The sequence below is a fragment of the Misgurnus anguillicaudatus genome, chromosome 23 (assembly GCF_027580225.2).
Source record: "Misgurnus anguillicaudatus chromosome 23, ASM2758022v2, whole genome shotgun sequence".
NCBI classification, from domain to species: domain Eukaryota; kingdom Metazoa; phylum Chordata; class Actinopteri; order Cypriniformes; family Cobitidae; genus Misgurnus; species Misgurnus anguillicaudatus.
The window spans coordinates 25,853,805-25,869,948 of NC_073359.2; the positions used below are offsets into that span (position 1 = coordinate 25,853,805).

Below are 16,144 nucleotides of genomic sequence, written 5' to 3' on the forward strand. Positions count from 1 at the left end.
TTAAAAAACGAAACCGGAAGTAAGGTTCGGATCCAGACGTGTATCACGTGCTTCCAATGAAACCGTCTATAGCGTTACACTGTCAGTTAAGGAGCATCATCTGATACGGTCTCGTTAATACAGGCGCTGCAGCTCCCCCCTGTGTTCACCAGAGAGATATGCAATCACTGCGGTGATCTAAAATCATCGCAATGAGGTCAAACAATCACGATGAGACGATTATTTATCATTGTGACAGCCCTTACTAGTATGATTTACTTCGTATGAATTCATGTGAAATTGCGAATTACCCAAGTCGTAAAATACTTACGAATTGCCGTGAGATCAGGTTGACTGTGCAGTAATTTTTTAGTCCATTGCAATGGCATTTTATCGTCTATCTGGCTACAATTGTTAATTTTATTGTTTAACAATGCGACACAAGTTACTACGTTTATTTTATTGAAGTTAATAGGTTTAGGGGCCGGATAAGGGGTGGGGTATCATAATTGTTTTTCTAATAATTGTACACTTTTGTGCGATTCCCTTTGTATGAATATGTGCGGAATTAGCCGAAAAGTAAAATTGTTCATTTTATCGCTTTACAGTGCGAAGTTACAAAGTTTGTTTTTTGTGGTTTAGGGGTGGGGTAACATTATAATTTTTTCTAATAATCGTACGAATACATGCGAATTAGCCTGCTCGTAAAAAATGTACAAATTGCTGCGAGATCCGGTTGGCTGTGCAGTAATTTTTAGTCTGTTGCAATGGCATTTTGCTGCCCACCAGGCTAAAATTGTTAATTGTATCGCTTTACATGCGACACAAGTTACTATTTCTTTTTTTTTCTTTTTTTTGAGGTTTAGGGGAGGGGTAACATTATAGTTTTCCCCCTAATAATCGTATGAATACATGCAAATTGGCCTGCTCGTAAAATATGTACAAATTGCTGCAAGATCCGGTTGGCTGTGCAGTAATTTTTAGTTTGTTGCAATGGCATTTTGCTGCCCACCAGGCTAAAATTGTTAATTGTATCGCTTTACATGCGACACAAGTTACTATTTCTTTTTTTTTCTTTTTTTTGAGGTTTAGGGGAGGGGTAACATTATAGTTTTTCCCCTAATAATCGTATGAATACATGCAAATTGGCCTGCTCGTAAAATATGTACAAATTGCTGCAAGATCCGGTTGGCTGTACAGTAATTTTTAGTCTGTTGCAATGGCATTTTGCTGCCCACCAGGCTAAAATTGTTAACTTTATCATTTAACAATAGGACACATATTACGAAGTTTGTTTTTTGTGGTTTAGGGGTGGGGTAACATTATTGTTTTTTTTCTAATAATCGTACATTTTTGTACGATTCACTTTGTAGGAATACATGCGAATTAGCCTGCTCATAAAATATGTACAAATTGCTGCGAGATCCGGTTGGCTGTGCAGTAATTTTTAGTCTGTTGCAATAGCATTTTATTGTCCACTAGACTAAAAGTGTTAATTTCATCGCTTAACAATGCAACACAAGTTACTAAGTCAGTGTGCCACAATTTACTTAAGTTTATTTTTTGAAGTTAATGGTTTAACTAGGGTGTTTTCACATATAGTTCATTTTAAAAGAATCAAACTTAGTTCACTTAAAATGAACCAGAAAATAACTAGCCGAATATGACCTCAGTCCTTTTGGTGTTCACAATATAGTGGACTCAAAAGAGGACCTAGTTCATTTTTTGGTTCTCTTCAGAACTGAAGTGATGTCAGACCCTTTTACATCACAACTTCATAAGAACTCAGACCCCAGCTTTCTGTGTAGCAGTTGATTTTGATACATGTCAAAACCTGGGACCTCATTGCTTTCACATTTCAAAAAGAAATTGAACCTCTGGATGTGGTCCGAGTACGGTTCGCTATTGGGGTTTTTTAGGGGGTCTAAGAGTTTGTTCACACACACTCTGAACTGCTCCGAGCGCGATTTGGAGGGCTTAAACGAATTAGGTGTGAAAACATCCTAATACTAGTTGTACTTGTGATGCATTAACATGACACAGTAAAACTTGAAATTAATGATTGTAAACTTGATGTGCTCATTTTTAAGTGAACTTTTTTGTTTCTCTGTCATGTTATCACTTCAGCAGAGGAACACAATAGCAGGAACTCTCAAAATCTCAGACTGATGACACAGCAGTGTTGTAGCGTGAGCGCCTGTGGTTTTTTCGTCTGCTTTCCAATTTCAGTCTGCTGCACAATTGGATGCCCTGTGAATTATATTTAAAAGCTTTCTATTAGATCTAAAATGTAAAAAAAGAACAATCTTAAAAAGTTAAAAGCGTTAAGTAAAAAAGTTCAACAATAAAAAAATAGATAAAAAAAGGTTTTTGATAAGTTTTGTTGTTCCTGTAGTTTAAATTATAGAGTTTGCTGTTTGCAACATCAAGATTATGAGTTTAATTCGAAAGGACGCAACTTTGGACTAAATGTGACCATTTTGCAAAAATGTATCTGCTAAATGCTTAAATTTTAATGTGACCGATAGTTCAATGTTAATTAAAATGTCTTGCTTGTTCTTCTAAGGTTGTTCTTCTTAAATATCAATGTCCTGAGACAACAGAAATGTTTCACCAATCCTAAATGATAAGAAAAATATTCCAAATCCCCATTTACTGTTGTCTTGCAAATTTCGCTGAACCCTGCAGTCCTGTCAGCTGACAACCGTTGACTTCCCAACCATCGTGGAGGAGGAAATCCGGTGATTTTCCTGTCAGGAAAAGTCAGTTTTCTCACATTTGAAGCTGGTGTGTGGTCATATCAAACCTCTCTCACTCTGTGTCAAATCCCCGAAAGAAGACAAGGAACCAAGGTCTCGGTGTAGACTTTAGGAAATGTTTGAAATTGAGACTTTCTGTTGTGTCCTGTGACTGGAGATTGTGTCTGCTCACAGGAAAAGCAATTTATGTTTATCTGAAAACTTTTAAGGAGTGCCAAAGATTTTAACGCTGTATGGAAGCAGCCATGTCGTATCTTCTCATTGTGGGACTTGTGGTACTTTGGAGTGCACAGCTTCAGGTATGTCGCTTAATTTGTTGCCTCTGAGTAATTTTTTTTTACTTTTTGTTAGAGGAATGGTTAAGGGCTATCTGTTTTAAATGAATAATATGCTTGCACACAGTTGCATGGTAATAATGTATGCATTATGCATTTGCCGCAGATGCGCAAGTGACTTACAGTGCATTCAAACTATATATAATTTTTTATCAGTATGTGTGTTCACTGGGGTTCAAAGATAGTGACCTTTGCCTTGCTATCGCACTAATATCTACCAATCAGGTGCACCAGTTGTTTTAAGGGGGCACAGTGTGCACAGCTCACAGAAATTTGTGCATACACAGACATTTTATGTGTCTTTATGGCACTCCCACTTATATTTCTAACAATCTGAGCCTTCCTACCTGTATGTAAAAACCACCTAAATAAATGTGCTGACTAACTTTCATATCAAAAACCTATATCAATGAATTCAATCAGATTTTGGTGTCATATTTACATATAAAATTGCATTTTTGTTTATTTACGTTCTGTTTAATGACTTGATTAATTGTGCCATTAATGCATTTGCACAACAACTGCATTATGCTATAACATTTATGTAATTTTAAATCCATAAAGTATATAAACAATGAAACAACAATAAAATTATTAGAGTCAAATTTTACCTCATATGTGAGCATGTGATTCCGCGCCTCGTGAACTCTGGAGTTGTTAAAAGATGAATAAAAAAATCGACAAATATAACGTCAATTTAAACCATACATGTTCTACACAGCGGAGGTTAACTGCACATTTCCGTAGTAGGGTTTGGAAATGTTGTGAGCGTTAATGACGACGTTAAAATTTTTGATAACGCCTGCCGCTTAAATAAAAGCCTTGTTCGACTTCATGAGGTGACGCAAGAACCACAAGCGGATGACGTCAAAGTACCGCGAGAGCGATTAAAGAAACCATACGGAGAAGTCTAATTTCGACTCGCTCTCGCGGTACTTTGACGTCATAAGACTGTCAGTTCTTGTGGAGCAGAAGGCAAACACACCTAAAGTAACAAGTAACGCGATCGAAACCCTATCAACAGGCGAAAATCTCAAAAAAGTGACAACGATGCAGGACAGAATTGATAATATTGAGCATATAAACAGGTAAAAATACAAGTTACCGTTTAATGGACGCTTCTTTGAGTTGGAGGTTGCATGCAAAATCCATTTGGTTAAAAAACCGTTTGAATGTGCATGACGCATCTGCTACCAATTGAACTACAGGGCAAACGTGCATTGAAAATGTATATAAAGTTAGGCTAACTGCATCATTCGGAAATTTTGCACAATTATACAGAAATACATTAATACTTTTTTATTATACATAAATATGTGCACACGGACACCTGACTGACACACCTGTATTTCTTCTTTATCCAGGCCGATCCAGTACCCAACCGGTGCAACATCACCCGCACCATTCTGCACACGACGCCCTGCACATCCTGCGCGGCCTCTCATGCTGTCGTCTGCCCGGAAGGTTTCAGGAAAACGTCTATGAACGCCGGGAACCCCGGATGCAGGTGATCATCCAGATTATTTTGTAAAACTGTCTGTGAAACCGCAGCTAAAGTCATTAAATTTACAAAACATAATACGATTCTGTGAAAAATAACCTTTGATAAACTTTCATGCTCCAAATCTCATTTAAATTTGAGCCTAGATTTGACGGGTCTCTTTTCTTGATGTTTCAGTTATGTGGTGTCCATCGGAGACCGTCAAGTTGAACTTCCCGGGTGCTCACACACCTGTGAGAAGGTGACGACGGAGGAGAAGTGCTGTCCGGATTTCTGGAGTCCGCTGTGCTTGCGTGAGTCTTCTAAATATGTTGTTTTTGTTATTATACTGTAAAGTGTGACCAAAACCATGTCAAATTGTTTTCTAAATCTTCAGTCGAGGGTTTTCTCCTCGCCTTCTCATTAGGAGGCAGAGTTCTGGATAGAGGGGATACAACTACGGCCAAATCTCGCGAGATGTCGGGTTTAGGAGTAAGATTAGAATTAAAACAGCGGTTCTGGTTGGATACAGTTAAGGCATAAATCCTGTGAAATGTTGGGTTTAGGGTTAGGTTTGGTGGTAGGATTAGGATGTAAACAGCGCTCATCCGGCGAGACTTCACGAGATTTTGTCCGTAGCTGTATCCCTTCTAGCCACAACCGTAGCTTCGCATTTCTGACAGCCTTCATAGCCAGCGTAACAGAATATAATCGAATATTTTAAAACCACAATACAAATAAAAAATGGTAGCAATTGAAAATATAACTTTATTTACACTAAAACTCTGCTCCAGCCATTGTATTTATTCCATCCGCGCACGCAAATAATTTTGGGACTTCAAAAATCGATCTTGTGAAGGTATCTCAGGTGACAGGAAGCAATGCAAACATTGGATTCGGATGTGCCTTGATACCATCCTACCTTGGTACTTGGTAACCAACATTTTACAGCTCTTGGAAGCACACCAAGTGTAAAGTGTTTCAAAACTGTAGCCTAGAGACCACCTTTTCAAATGTACTTAAGTGTGAATCAGAAACTGGTTTCAGACCACATACTCCACAGAGTCATGCATTAATCAAAAATATATCAAATCTGTTGCTTTAGTCCTCTGATAAACTTAAAAAGTAGAAGAATTGCTAGTCAAGTTTGCAGTGGCGGTTCTAGGGAGGGGCCAGTGCCCCTGTGACAACAAGCTTGGACCCCCTTGTGGCCCCCCTAAATGTGGGGTGTGAAAACATTTTGACAATTTTTTTTGCGATCGTTTTTTACATCCGTAATTAGACAGTGGTATAAACATGGTATTTGGCATGTAAATGCCTTTAGTGCAGTGCAGAAAATGATATAACAAGAATAAGGTCTAAAATAAGGTCTAAATGTAACTGGCCCCTCTAACAGTACAACTGGCCCCAGATTGCAAGTTTGATGCTGTGGCTTAGTGATTAAACATTTGAGGTGGTATCTCAAAGGTTGTGGGTTCAAATCCCAAAAGGTCTGATCCATGAACTTGTTTGTTCATGGTTCAAATTCCTATCCTCAGGGTAGCTCCAAGCATTACTATATTTTATATGCATTTGCAAAACACTAAATGACAAGTTAACTGGTTTGCATTTAACCGTTTTTGTTTCCAGCTTGTCCCAGTTGGGCAGGACAGACTTGTAATGGTCATGGTACGTGTGTATCTGGAGACTCGGGAAACGGCACCTGTGTTTGTAAGGTAAATCTCCATATTTGTTACGGTAAGTTTACCGTAATTGGTTTGGTGGATATTTAAAGCTTTTAAGATGAATTATTAAATTTAACAATCAATAACATAGTTCTCTTCTAATCTTCCTCAGGAGGGATATACAGGTTATGCCTGCCAGGAATGTTCAAATCCGAACGCTTATGGAAACCAATGCAGCTCAGGTCTGTCATTTACATTTATGTGCGATACAAACAGCGTTATTACAAATAATGTTTTTGCCATTTTTGGAATGATAATACAAATGTCTGCTTGTCTAAAATGGTGACGTTATAGAATGCGACTGCGTGAACGGAAAGTGTAACTCCGGACCAGATGGCAATGGAGAGTGTTATTGTCAACCACCTTACTCAGGACCAAAGTGCAATAAAGGTAATCCAGCACAATATTTGTGAGAGTTTATACACGTTAACACCAAAAATACCATGTTTTTGAGACACGGTAGCATACCGTAATTGTGTTATACCATACCATTTTTTGAAAATTCAGCACATCCGTATAAGTCACTGGTACAACATGCATAAAAGTCCTTAAATAACATTTCTGGGAACTAATCAAGGTTTAGATTTTATGTTAGGTTAGACTTGGATGTGATTGCGCACCATTCATATTAACTTACTTTCCTTCTAGTTTAACGGGTTGGTTCTGGTTAGGGGTTATGGTTAGTTTTAAAAACATCTTATAAACAAAATGCTTCATCACGTTGAGAATATACAGTCAATAAAATAAAGAAATGTTCTTTTCTTGTCTTGTTTAGTTTCTTCATCTTGTTCAAACTGTCCAAACTACTCGTATTGTAAGGGAGATGGCACAAATGCCGTATGTGAATGTCTGCCTGGGTATTACAAGATTGGTGGTTGTACAGGTACTTCGCAAACAATACTTTGCATGATGAACATTCTTTTTTTAACAAACATAAAAAATTATGTGTTTACGAATAGGTTTCTGGAACAGTTTTCTGGTAGAGTATGACAATATTACATGATAACCTCATGCTAACGTTCTCACATATTTGCCTTTGCTTTAAAGGTGCAGTGTGTAACTTTTAGTAGGGTTTCTTGACAGAAATGCAATATAAATTACAAAAATACATTATTACTGGTGTATAAAGACCTTACATAATGAACTGTATTGTTTTTATTACCTTAGGAGGCGTTTATACCAACACGTTTAAACGCCAGGCAGATGCTAACTGTGGGCACTTGCCAGCTTTTTTCAGCTAGGCGCTTTATTTGCTATGATACTTCTGTTCTGTTTATTAGTCGTTGTACAATGCACAGGTTGGTTGTTGTGGTATTTGTACCGCCCCTCCTCCACTGTGACTGGACAGCCTAGTGAAAAGTGACAACATTTTTCAACTCTGGGCGCTTAGTGCTGAGCATGGAAAAATGCTGAGCGCTGACAAAACTCGCCTGCTGCTGGCATTTCTGAAAAGCGCTGCGCTTCTATAGAAGATTTTAGCAGTAACAACATAAACAAACGACTTTTCGCGGAACAAACGTAACTTTCGGTAAACTTCGCAAAGAATTAATAACAATAGATTCCTTTAAGAGTAGTTTATTCCGGATAAAAATGTGTACTATAATGTATACAATGTTAACTACAAACCGGCTACCAAACCTCCCTTCGCATAGCGGTAATCCCATAGACTGTAAAAAAAGATGGACGATGCTACGTTGCCTCCATTTATTGTAATGAATTGAAGCCAAAAATGTCAGACCATGTTCGCCGGCATGTTACATAAAATGGTCAGTCTGGAGCCAAGGCATGCGCAGAAGGAATCGTCCGTGGAGCCAGAGGCGGAGCCGCGGTATCATACTTCCGCCCAAACGGTCGCGTGCCCAATTCAACCACGCCAATCATAACGACACGCCCCGTTTCTATAGCATCAAATTACTAGCTAAAATAAAAGGTATCACAAAAAAGAACAATTGAACATTTATCAGCGTGAAACCGTCTTTCGGAAACTTTTATTGGAAATGCAAATCATTTTTTTATTTAGAGCAGAGTCCCATTCGTTTGAATGGAGAGGGCGGGGTTTATGACTTGTGCTGCAGTCAGCCACCAGGGGGCGATCAAAGAGCCAGCGGCTTCACTTTTCAAGACTTATGAGGCACACCCGCGTAATCCATAATCGCCATCTCCCCTCATCTTTAGAAAACCAAAACATTTGTTATTTCGACGAGGTATTTGTTCCAGAGTTTAGTTTAGACACTATTCAAACCATTAAACAAACAGAGGCCGTAAGTAAAGTTCCGATCAGATGTGTAAACACGACAATGCACGTGTTTCCGATGAACCCGTCTATTGGAAACAATTGACGCCCCCTTAGAATGAGCCATTTTTATCTACATACACTGTGGGTCTCCTTACATCAGTGCTTCTCAAATAGTGGGGCGGGATCCCCAGGGGGGGCTCGAAGCGACACCAGGGGGGGCACGCGAGACCCCGGGGAAAATACTTTTTCAGGAAGTGATTTTTTTTTTGCACCGTCACTTAAAGACATTACACCCCAATCACGCTGATAAGCCGGTTGAGTTTTTTATTATTATTTATTGATTATATTTAATTTAATTTTTCAGTATCAAATGGTCAAAAATATTATACTTTAAATAAGGATTAATTTTTTTATTTCAGGCAAATTGATGCATTTTAAGTCTTTTCTGTTACAGACTAAAAAACAATGTTAATAAAGTTATTCTTTGTTGTAACTTGATCGATATTTCTTTTTTTGTGTTTTCTTTTTGTGTTTTCTCAATGTTAATAAGGATACAATGTTTTGCAGATGTGTAATTTTATAGACAAATTATACTATTTACAGTCGCGGCGGACAGTTGGGGGGGCGCGAAATGTTTACTTCTTCCTAGGGGGGGCGTGACAGAAAATAATTGAGAAGCACTGCCTTACATGGAAGTCTGCATTTTGTGCCATCATGTTTCTACAGTAGCCCTATATGGACAAACGGTTCTACAGATCGCGTCCCTACATTGTATTAGACGACGACATGTTTATCCTGCGGCAGCTACTGTATGCGTTTCGAAATTGAGGGGTGAGCTGTGGACTGAGGTGTCACCATTAGATGCGTCTAAAATCTACACACAGCACCTTTAAAATTGGTATTACTTGTGTTTTCTGAGAAAATTCATTGCTAGTTTTTATTTTTTTCAACAAACTTCTGCACAGTGCATTCTGGGATTGCATTAAATGTAATGCAGCCATAGAATTTGGCTATCCATCCACAACAAAGCACTGTTATTGCATGTTTAAAGTTACACTTTCCATTGTAAATTTGTTGTCATTTTCGATTGCATCATATTAAAAATAAGCTGTATGAGTTTTATGTCATATTTCTTCATCATTTTTCAGCTAGGTGTTCACGGAGCAGTTGCCCTGCAAACGCTATATGTTTAATGAAGAATGGAAAGTTTAGCTGCAGGTGTAAACAGGGATTCGTGGGTGACGGGAAACACTGCGTTCCCATCAACCCCTGTGAGACTAATAACGGAGGCTGTCCGGAAGATTCCACCACTTGTGTTTTAACAAGCCCAGGAGAGGTGAGCAATGCATTGTGGGAAGTATAGCATCAATTTTAGAATTAAATGCATTAAAGATATTTATATGTTTCTTCTTCAGTCAAAATGTGTGTGTTTGCCTGGAATGGAGTCGTCGGACCCATTGAGCGGCTGTACACTGAAGTCGGCCTGCAGCCCGAGTTCTTGCCACAGCAGCGCCCGCTGCGAAACGAACTCAGACGGCACGCCCAGGTCTGTCCCCACAATAACATGAGCAGTCAACTTTCACTTCCTTTTATGTTCTACTAAATCTGTCTGAACCTCACTGAAACGTCCAAAATCAAAATTAAAAAGATTTATTTAAAGAAAACAGAACATAGGATAATAATCACATATTTTTATTGTGACTTTATTTACATTACTGATGAGCACGTTTTTATACTTTAATTCTCATTGTCATAATATTATAAATCATTTTATTAAAAACTTTATTAAATACCATTATGTTTTTAATGTTTAATATTGTATTTAATGCGTCTGTTTTTAATTAAAGATGCCATACTAAGATTGTCCAGAAGGGAAAAGTTGGCGCTAACGAGAATAATAAACTGTTTTTCACTTAATTTTAATGTTTTAAAGGTGCAGTGTGTAAATTTTAGCGGCATCTAGTGTTGAGGTTGCGAATTGCAACCAACGGCGTAGTCCACTGCTCACCCCTTGCTTTTGAAACACAGCTACGGGAGCTGTCACCGACAGGAGACAACTTAGTAAAAAAAATTGTCCGCTAAGGGCTTCTGTAGAAAAATGGCAGCAAAAAATGGCAACTTCCATGTAAGGGGACCCTCTTTGTATGTAGATAAAAAGGTCTCGTTCTAAGGTAATAAACACATAACGGTTCATTATGAAAGGTCTTTGTACACCCCTGATAATATAGTTTAGTATATTATTTTGCATTTCTGTCAAGAGTTCCTTCTAAAAATTACACACTGCACTTTTAATACCTTTCTAACTCTTATACATAAAAATCTATTCTATACACATACAGTACATATCTATTAATTTAAATTATTAACATATTGCGCACCTATCACACAAAATGAACAGCTGTTCAAAACATCAAATGCTCCATGGTTCCCCCTGTGGACAAAAATGGTAGGGCACTTTTATCTCAGTCAATCTATTTGCATTTCCTATTATTATTATTAATGGAAACATGAGACTCGTTTGATTTATACACGGCATTATTTACTGTATAAAGAGATCTTGTCACGTACGATTGCATTAGACGTTGCTGCAAATCGAGGGCATAAACCGAGACGTTTTATTCTCTCAGATGCCTTTGCAACGCTCAGCAGATTGGCGATGGCAGACGTTGCTATGGTAACCTCATGGAAAGGGTTCTGGAGCTGGACAGAGAGGGCAGTGAGGCGGGAAATCTCACAGGAAGCGCTCGACTGCTCGGTGGGTCACCAAACCCCATTTTTAGTCTTTGAGTGAACACTTCAGATTGTGTATGTTGCTAAAATCCATGTTAGATTTCCTGACATCATCTTTTGGTTTTCAGAGCAAGGGTGTGAGTTTATTCTGAGCCAACATGGCCCATTCACACTTTTCATTCCAGTGGGACAGAATCCGTTCCAAGTGAGTGAAGCATGCGGAAATAGACACAAATAATGGCCGAATCTGTTTGTGTTTCATTTCCTCATAAACACTTCCTGTTTTTTTGGGACGAATAGTTTTTTATTTACAATGGTTTATTTTTGTATGTTGTGCTATTTAGACGGTTTTAGGTAAATCTTCAGCCATCATGAATGCAGTGTGTAAAAATCACCTCATCCTCGGACAGAGGCTTTATAAAGATTTAGAGGGAAATGATCTGTTGACGAACGGAGGGGAAAAGATCAGATTCAAAACAAATAAGGTATCCATCCAGCAATACATTCAATCCATTCTTTAAGTCTATCCATTCATTCATGCTTTCATTCCATCCATCAATACACTCTATTCATCCACCATCCATCCATTTTATTCCATCAATTCTTCTATCCATTCATCCATCATCTCTCCATCAATCCATCAGTTTATACATATTATTCATCCATCCATCTATCTGTCTGTCCGTCCGTTGCATTTCATTCCATCCCCCTTTATGTTATTCCATTTGTTTATCCATGCTATTTCATCCTCTCATCTATCAATACATTCTATTCATCCATACATCCAATTTCATCCACCTATGTTTCCATCCAACCCCCCCTCAATTTTATTCCATTCATCCTATTTCATCCACCCATCCATCAATACATTCTATTCATCCAGCCATCCTATTTCATCCACCTATCTTCCATCACGTCCCCTCCATTTTAGTCCATCCATTTATGCGTCCCATTTCATCCCCTTACCCATCAATACATTCTATTCATCCATCCATCAACACATTCCATCCATCTATTCTTCCATCCCATCCCCCTCCATTTTAGTCCATCCATCCATCCTATTTCATCCACCTATCTTCCATCACGTCCCCTCCATTTTATTCCATCCATTTATCCATCCCATTTCATCCCCTCATCCATCAATACATTCTATTCATCCATCCATTCTATTTCATCCACGTATCCTTCCATCACGTCTCCCTCCATTTTAGTCCAACCATTTTATTTCATCCACCCATCCATCAATACATTCTATTCATCCATCCATCTAATCCTCCATCACACCCCCCATTTTAGTCCATCCATTTTATTTCATCCACCCATCCATCAATACATTCTATTCATCCATCCATCCTATTTCATCCACCTATCCCTTCATCACCCCCCCTCCATTTTAATCCATCCATTCATCCATCTTATTTCATCCACTATCCCTCCATCCCACCCCCTCCATTTTAGTCCATTCATTTTATTTCAGCCACCCATCCATCAATACATCCTATTTATCCATCCATCCATACTATTTCATCATCCTATCTTCCATCACGTCCCCTCCATTTTATTGCATCCATTTATCCATCCCATTTCATCCCCTCATCCATCAATACATTCTATTCATCCATCCATCAACACATTCCATCCATCTATTCTTCTATCCCACCCCCCTCCATTTTAGTCCAATCATTTTATTTCATCCACCCATCCATCAATACATTCTATTCATCCAGCCATCCTATTTCATCCACCTATCTTCCATCACGTCCCCTCCATTTTATTCCATCCATTTATCCATCCCATTTCATCCCCTCATCCATCAATACATTCTATTCATCCATCCATCAACACATTCCATCCATCTATTCTTCCGTCCCATCCCCCTCCATTTTAGTCCATCCACTCACCCACCCATCTATCCATCCATCCATCAATACATTCTATTCATCCATCCATCAACACATTCCATCCATCTATTCTTCCGTCCCATCCCCCTCCATTTTAGTCCATCCATCCATCCATCCTATTTCATCCACCTATCTTCCATCACGTCCCCTCCATTTTATTGCATCCATTTATCCATCCCATTTCATCCCCTCATCCATCAATACATTCTATTCATCCATACATCAATGCATTCTAATTATCCCTCCATCCCACCCCCTCCATTTTAGTCCATTCATTTTATTTCAGCCACCCATCCATCAATACATTCTATTCATCCATCCATCAACACATTCCATCCATCTATTCTTCATCCTATTCCCCTCCATTTTAGTCCATCCATCCATCCATCCTATTTCATCATCCTATCTTCCATCACGTCCCCTCCATTTTATTCCATCCATTTATGCATCCCATTTCATCCCCTCATCCATCAATGCATTCTATTCATCCATCCATCAACACATTCCATCCATCTATTCTTCCATCCCACCCCCTCCATTTTAGTCCATCCATTTATTTCATCCACCCATCCATCAATACATTCTATCCATCCATCCTATTTCATCCACCTATCCCTCCATCACCCCACCCCCCTCCATTTTAGTCCATCCATTTTATTTCATCCACCGATCCATCAATACATTCTATTCATCCATTCATCCATCCTATTTCATCCATATATCCCTCCATTCCAACCCTCCTCCATTTTAATCCATCCATTTATCCATCCTATTTCATCCACGTTTTCCTCCATTCCACCCCTCCATTTTAGTCCATTCATCCATCCAGTTTCATCCACCTATCTCTCCATCCCACCGCCCTACATTCTAGTCCATCTATTCTATTTCATCCACCCATCCATCAATACATTCTATTCATCCATCTATTGGATTCTATTCATCCATCCATTGAATTCTATTCAACCCTCCATTTAAATCCATCCATCCATCCATTCATCCATCCATCCTATTTCATCCACATATCCCTCCATCCCACCCCCCTCCATTTTAGTCTATCCATTCTATTTCATCCACCCATCCATCAATACATTCTATTCATCCATTCATCCTATTTCATCCACCTTTTCTCCATCCCCACTCCATTTTATTTCATCCATTTATCCATCCTATTTCATCCACAAATCCCTCCATCCCATCCCACCATGTGTTTGATCTATTTGATGTGTTTCTGTGACTGCAGCAATTCATCTTGATGAGAGATCCAGACGTATTGTTCACGATACTCAAAAGTGACATTCCAGCATCAAACGGAATCATTCACCTCATCGACAAACCTTTCACCTTGGCTCATATTGAATCTTCCGACACCAACACCGAGGTAAAGCTTTTAAAACTATTTCACAACCCAAAGTCTTAAAGATACAAACGCCACACCACCTCTAATGTAAGATGTTCTGTTCTCCAACCTCAAGTTCTCCTCAAAGACCATCGGGGAAATTTTCAGAGAAGATGACAGATTCAATCGATTCCTGTCTCTGGTTGATGTGAGTGAACGTCTATCGCTTTGAATCAGTCTCTCTGGGTTTCATTTCTAAACACAAGCATTCAAGACAGTTTGTCGATTTTTCTGCTGCAGAACTGCGGAACGCTGCTGCCCGTCAGAAGTCCAGGTCCTTTAACTGTTTTTGTCCCGACCAACAAGGCCATTGACAGATTTAGAGATGGAAGCGTTGTATACATGCTGAATGATGTGAGCGTGCATTACGTACTGATGATGCTAAATATAAACACATGACGCTTTTGAAGTTTTCAACTCATGTAAACCTACTGATTCCTCATCTCTGTTTTTTAGGCCAAACCAAAACTTCAAATGCTTTTAAAGCACCACATGTTCTCCCAGGCTGCTGTGAGTTTCCCTTTGACATCAGTGACTTTGATGAGGCAATTGTGAACGTCACTTCGAAGACCCATAAAATGGCTTGACGAAATAAATTTTTATTTGAAGCAGAAATAATAGACTGCATATTTGACCTTTTATTTAATAGCCAGTGGGGATGATTTGCTACTGCGCATGCTTTTGACATTTTTATAACACATTTCACAAGGTTTCTCTGTATATCTCTGACACAGGTAACCGTGGATCAGTTGGCCAGCATGTCTGAGATCACCACCATGGCCAATGAGATCTTAACCATCAACGTCACTGGGGATGTAAGTGACTGCCTTGATTTGGCAGTGGCACGATTTATTCAAATGCTTGTAACTCTTGAGGGGAAAAACTAATTGTTATAAAAATTGGTACACACATGCAGAGCCTATTTCTGTGTATACTTAAGAAATTTGGTGAGGTTTGAACACTAGGTGGCGCTACAACAATAAAATAAATGATTTAATTATGGTACTCTTGGTGCAATAAACTTAAAAATTCATACCTTATGTCTTTGTCCAAGATCTCAAGTATGTCTATAAGAAAAATGTTTCCATCTAATTGGATGGCTGATTGCCATTGGTTTTATAAAATAGTTTTTACTTTCTTACTTTGTTCGCAGGGAAGAGTCTTTCTGGGCGATAAAGGAATACCTCTTGAAACAAAAGACATTGTTGCGTCCAATGGAATAATTCATTTGATTGACGGAGTTCTTGTACCATCCTCAATAGTTCCCATAATGCCCCATCGATGTGCCGTCAATGAGAGCAAGATCGTCATGGTAACCGCCCTCTTTTATGCTTTTTTTAAAGTGATTTCTATAAATGAAGAGTTTCGTTGCAAAACGAGATAAACCATTTTTTAACATTTTTGTCAAAACATGTTTATTATTATGTTATCATGTTATTATTTTGTTTTATGGTGCTACTTAGCTGTATTTTTTAAGTTATAAAGGTTTAAATCAAAACAAACCAACTGCAGTTGAATTGATATTAATTGGAATGCACAACCAAAAAACCAGATTTCTGAACAATTAAAAAACGGATTTATATCGTTTTGCAATGAAACTCTTC

General features: G+C 38.6%; 1 protein-coding gene across 2 annotated transcripts in view; it reads left to right on the forward strand.

Annotated features, from left to right (window-relative positions):
- Positions 1–2,746: 2,746 nt before the first annotated feature.
- Positions 2,747–16,144, forward strand: part of stab1 (stabilin 1) — a 45,214-nt gene continuing 31,816 nt past the window's right edge. Inside the window, exons 1-18 of one of the 2 annotated variants that reach the window (XM_073861617.1) lie at positions 2,747–3,037; positions 4,438–4,580; positions 4,752–4,867; positions 6,183–6,268; positions 6,390–6,459; positions 6,572–6,667; positions 7,053–7,160; positions 9,662–9,849; positions 9,929–10,059; positions 11,141–11,268; positions 11,372–11,448; positions 11,588–11,728; positions 14,385–14,522; positions 14,617–14,688; positions 14,781–14,894; positions 14,997–15,050; positions 15,275–15,355; positions 15,694–15,852. In XM_073861617.1, the coding sequence (XP_073717718.1) occupies positions 2,972–3,037; positions 4,438–4,580; positions 4,752–4,867; positions 6,183–6,268; positions 6,390–6,459; positions 6,572–6,667; positions 7,053–7,160; positions 9,662–9,849; positions 9,929–10,059; positions 11,141–11,268; positions 11,372–11,448; positions 11,588–11,728; positions 14,385–14,522; positions 14,617–14,688; positions 14,781–14,894; positions 14,997–15,050; positions 15,275–15,355; positions 15,694–15,852 (1,968 nt within the window). In that variant the 5' untranslated portion in view covers positions 2,747–2,971. Of the gene's footprint in view, positions 3,038–4,024; positions 4,162–4,437; positions 4,581–4,751; positions 4,868–6,182; positions 6,269–6,389; positions 6,460–6,571; positions 6,668–7,052; positions 7,161–9,661; positions 9,850–9,928; positions 10,060–11,140; positions 11,269–11,371; positions 11,449–11,587; positions 11,729–14,384; positions 14,523–14,616; positions 14,689–14,780; positions 14,895–14,996; positions 15,051–15,274; positions 15,356–15,693; positions 15,853–16,144 lie in introns of those variants that run through there. The other variant, XM_073861618.1, reaches the window with a different exon arrangement.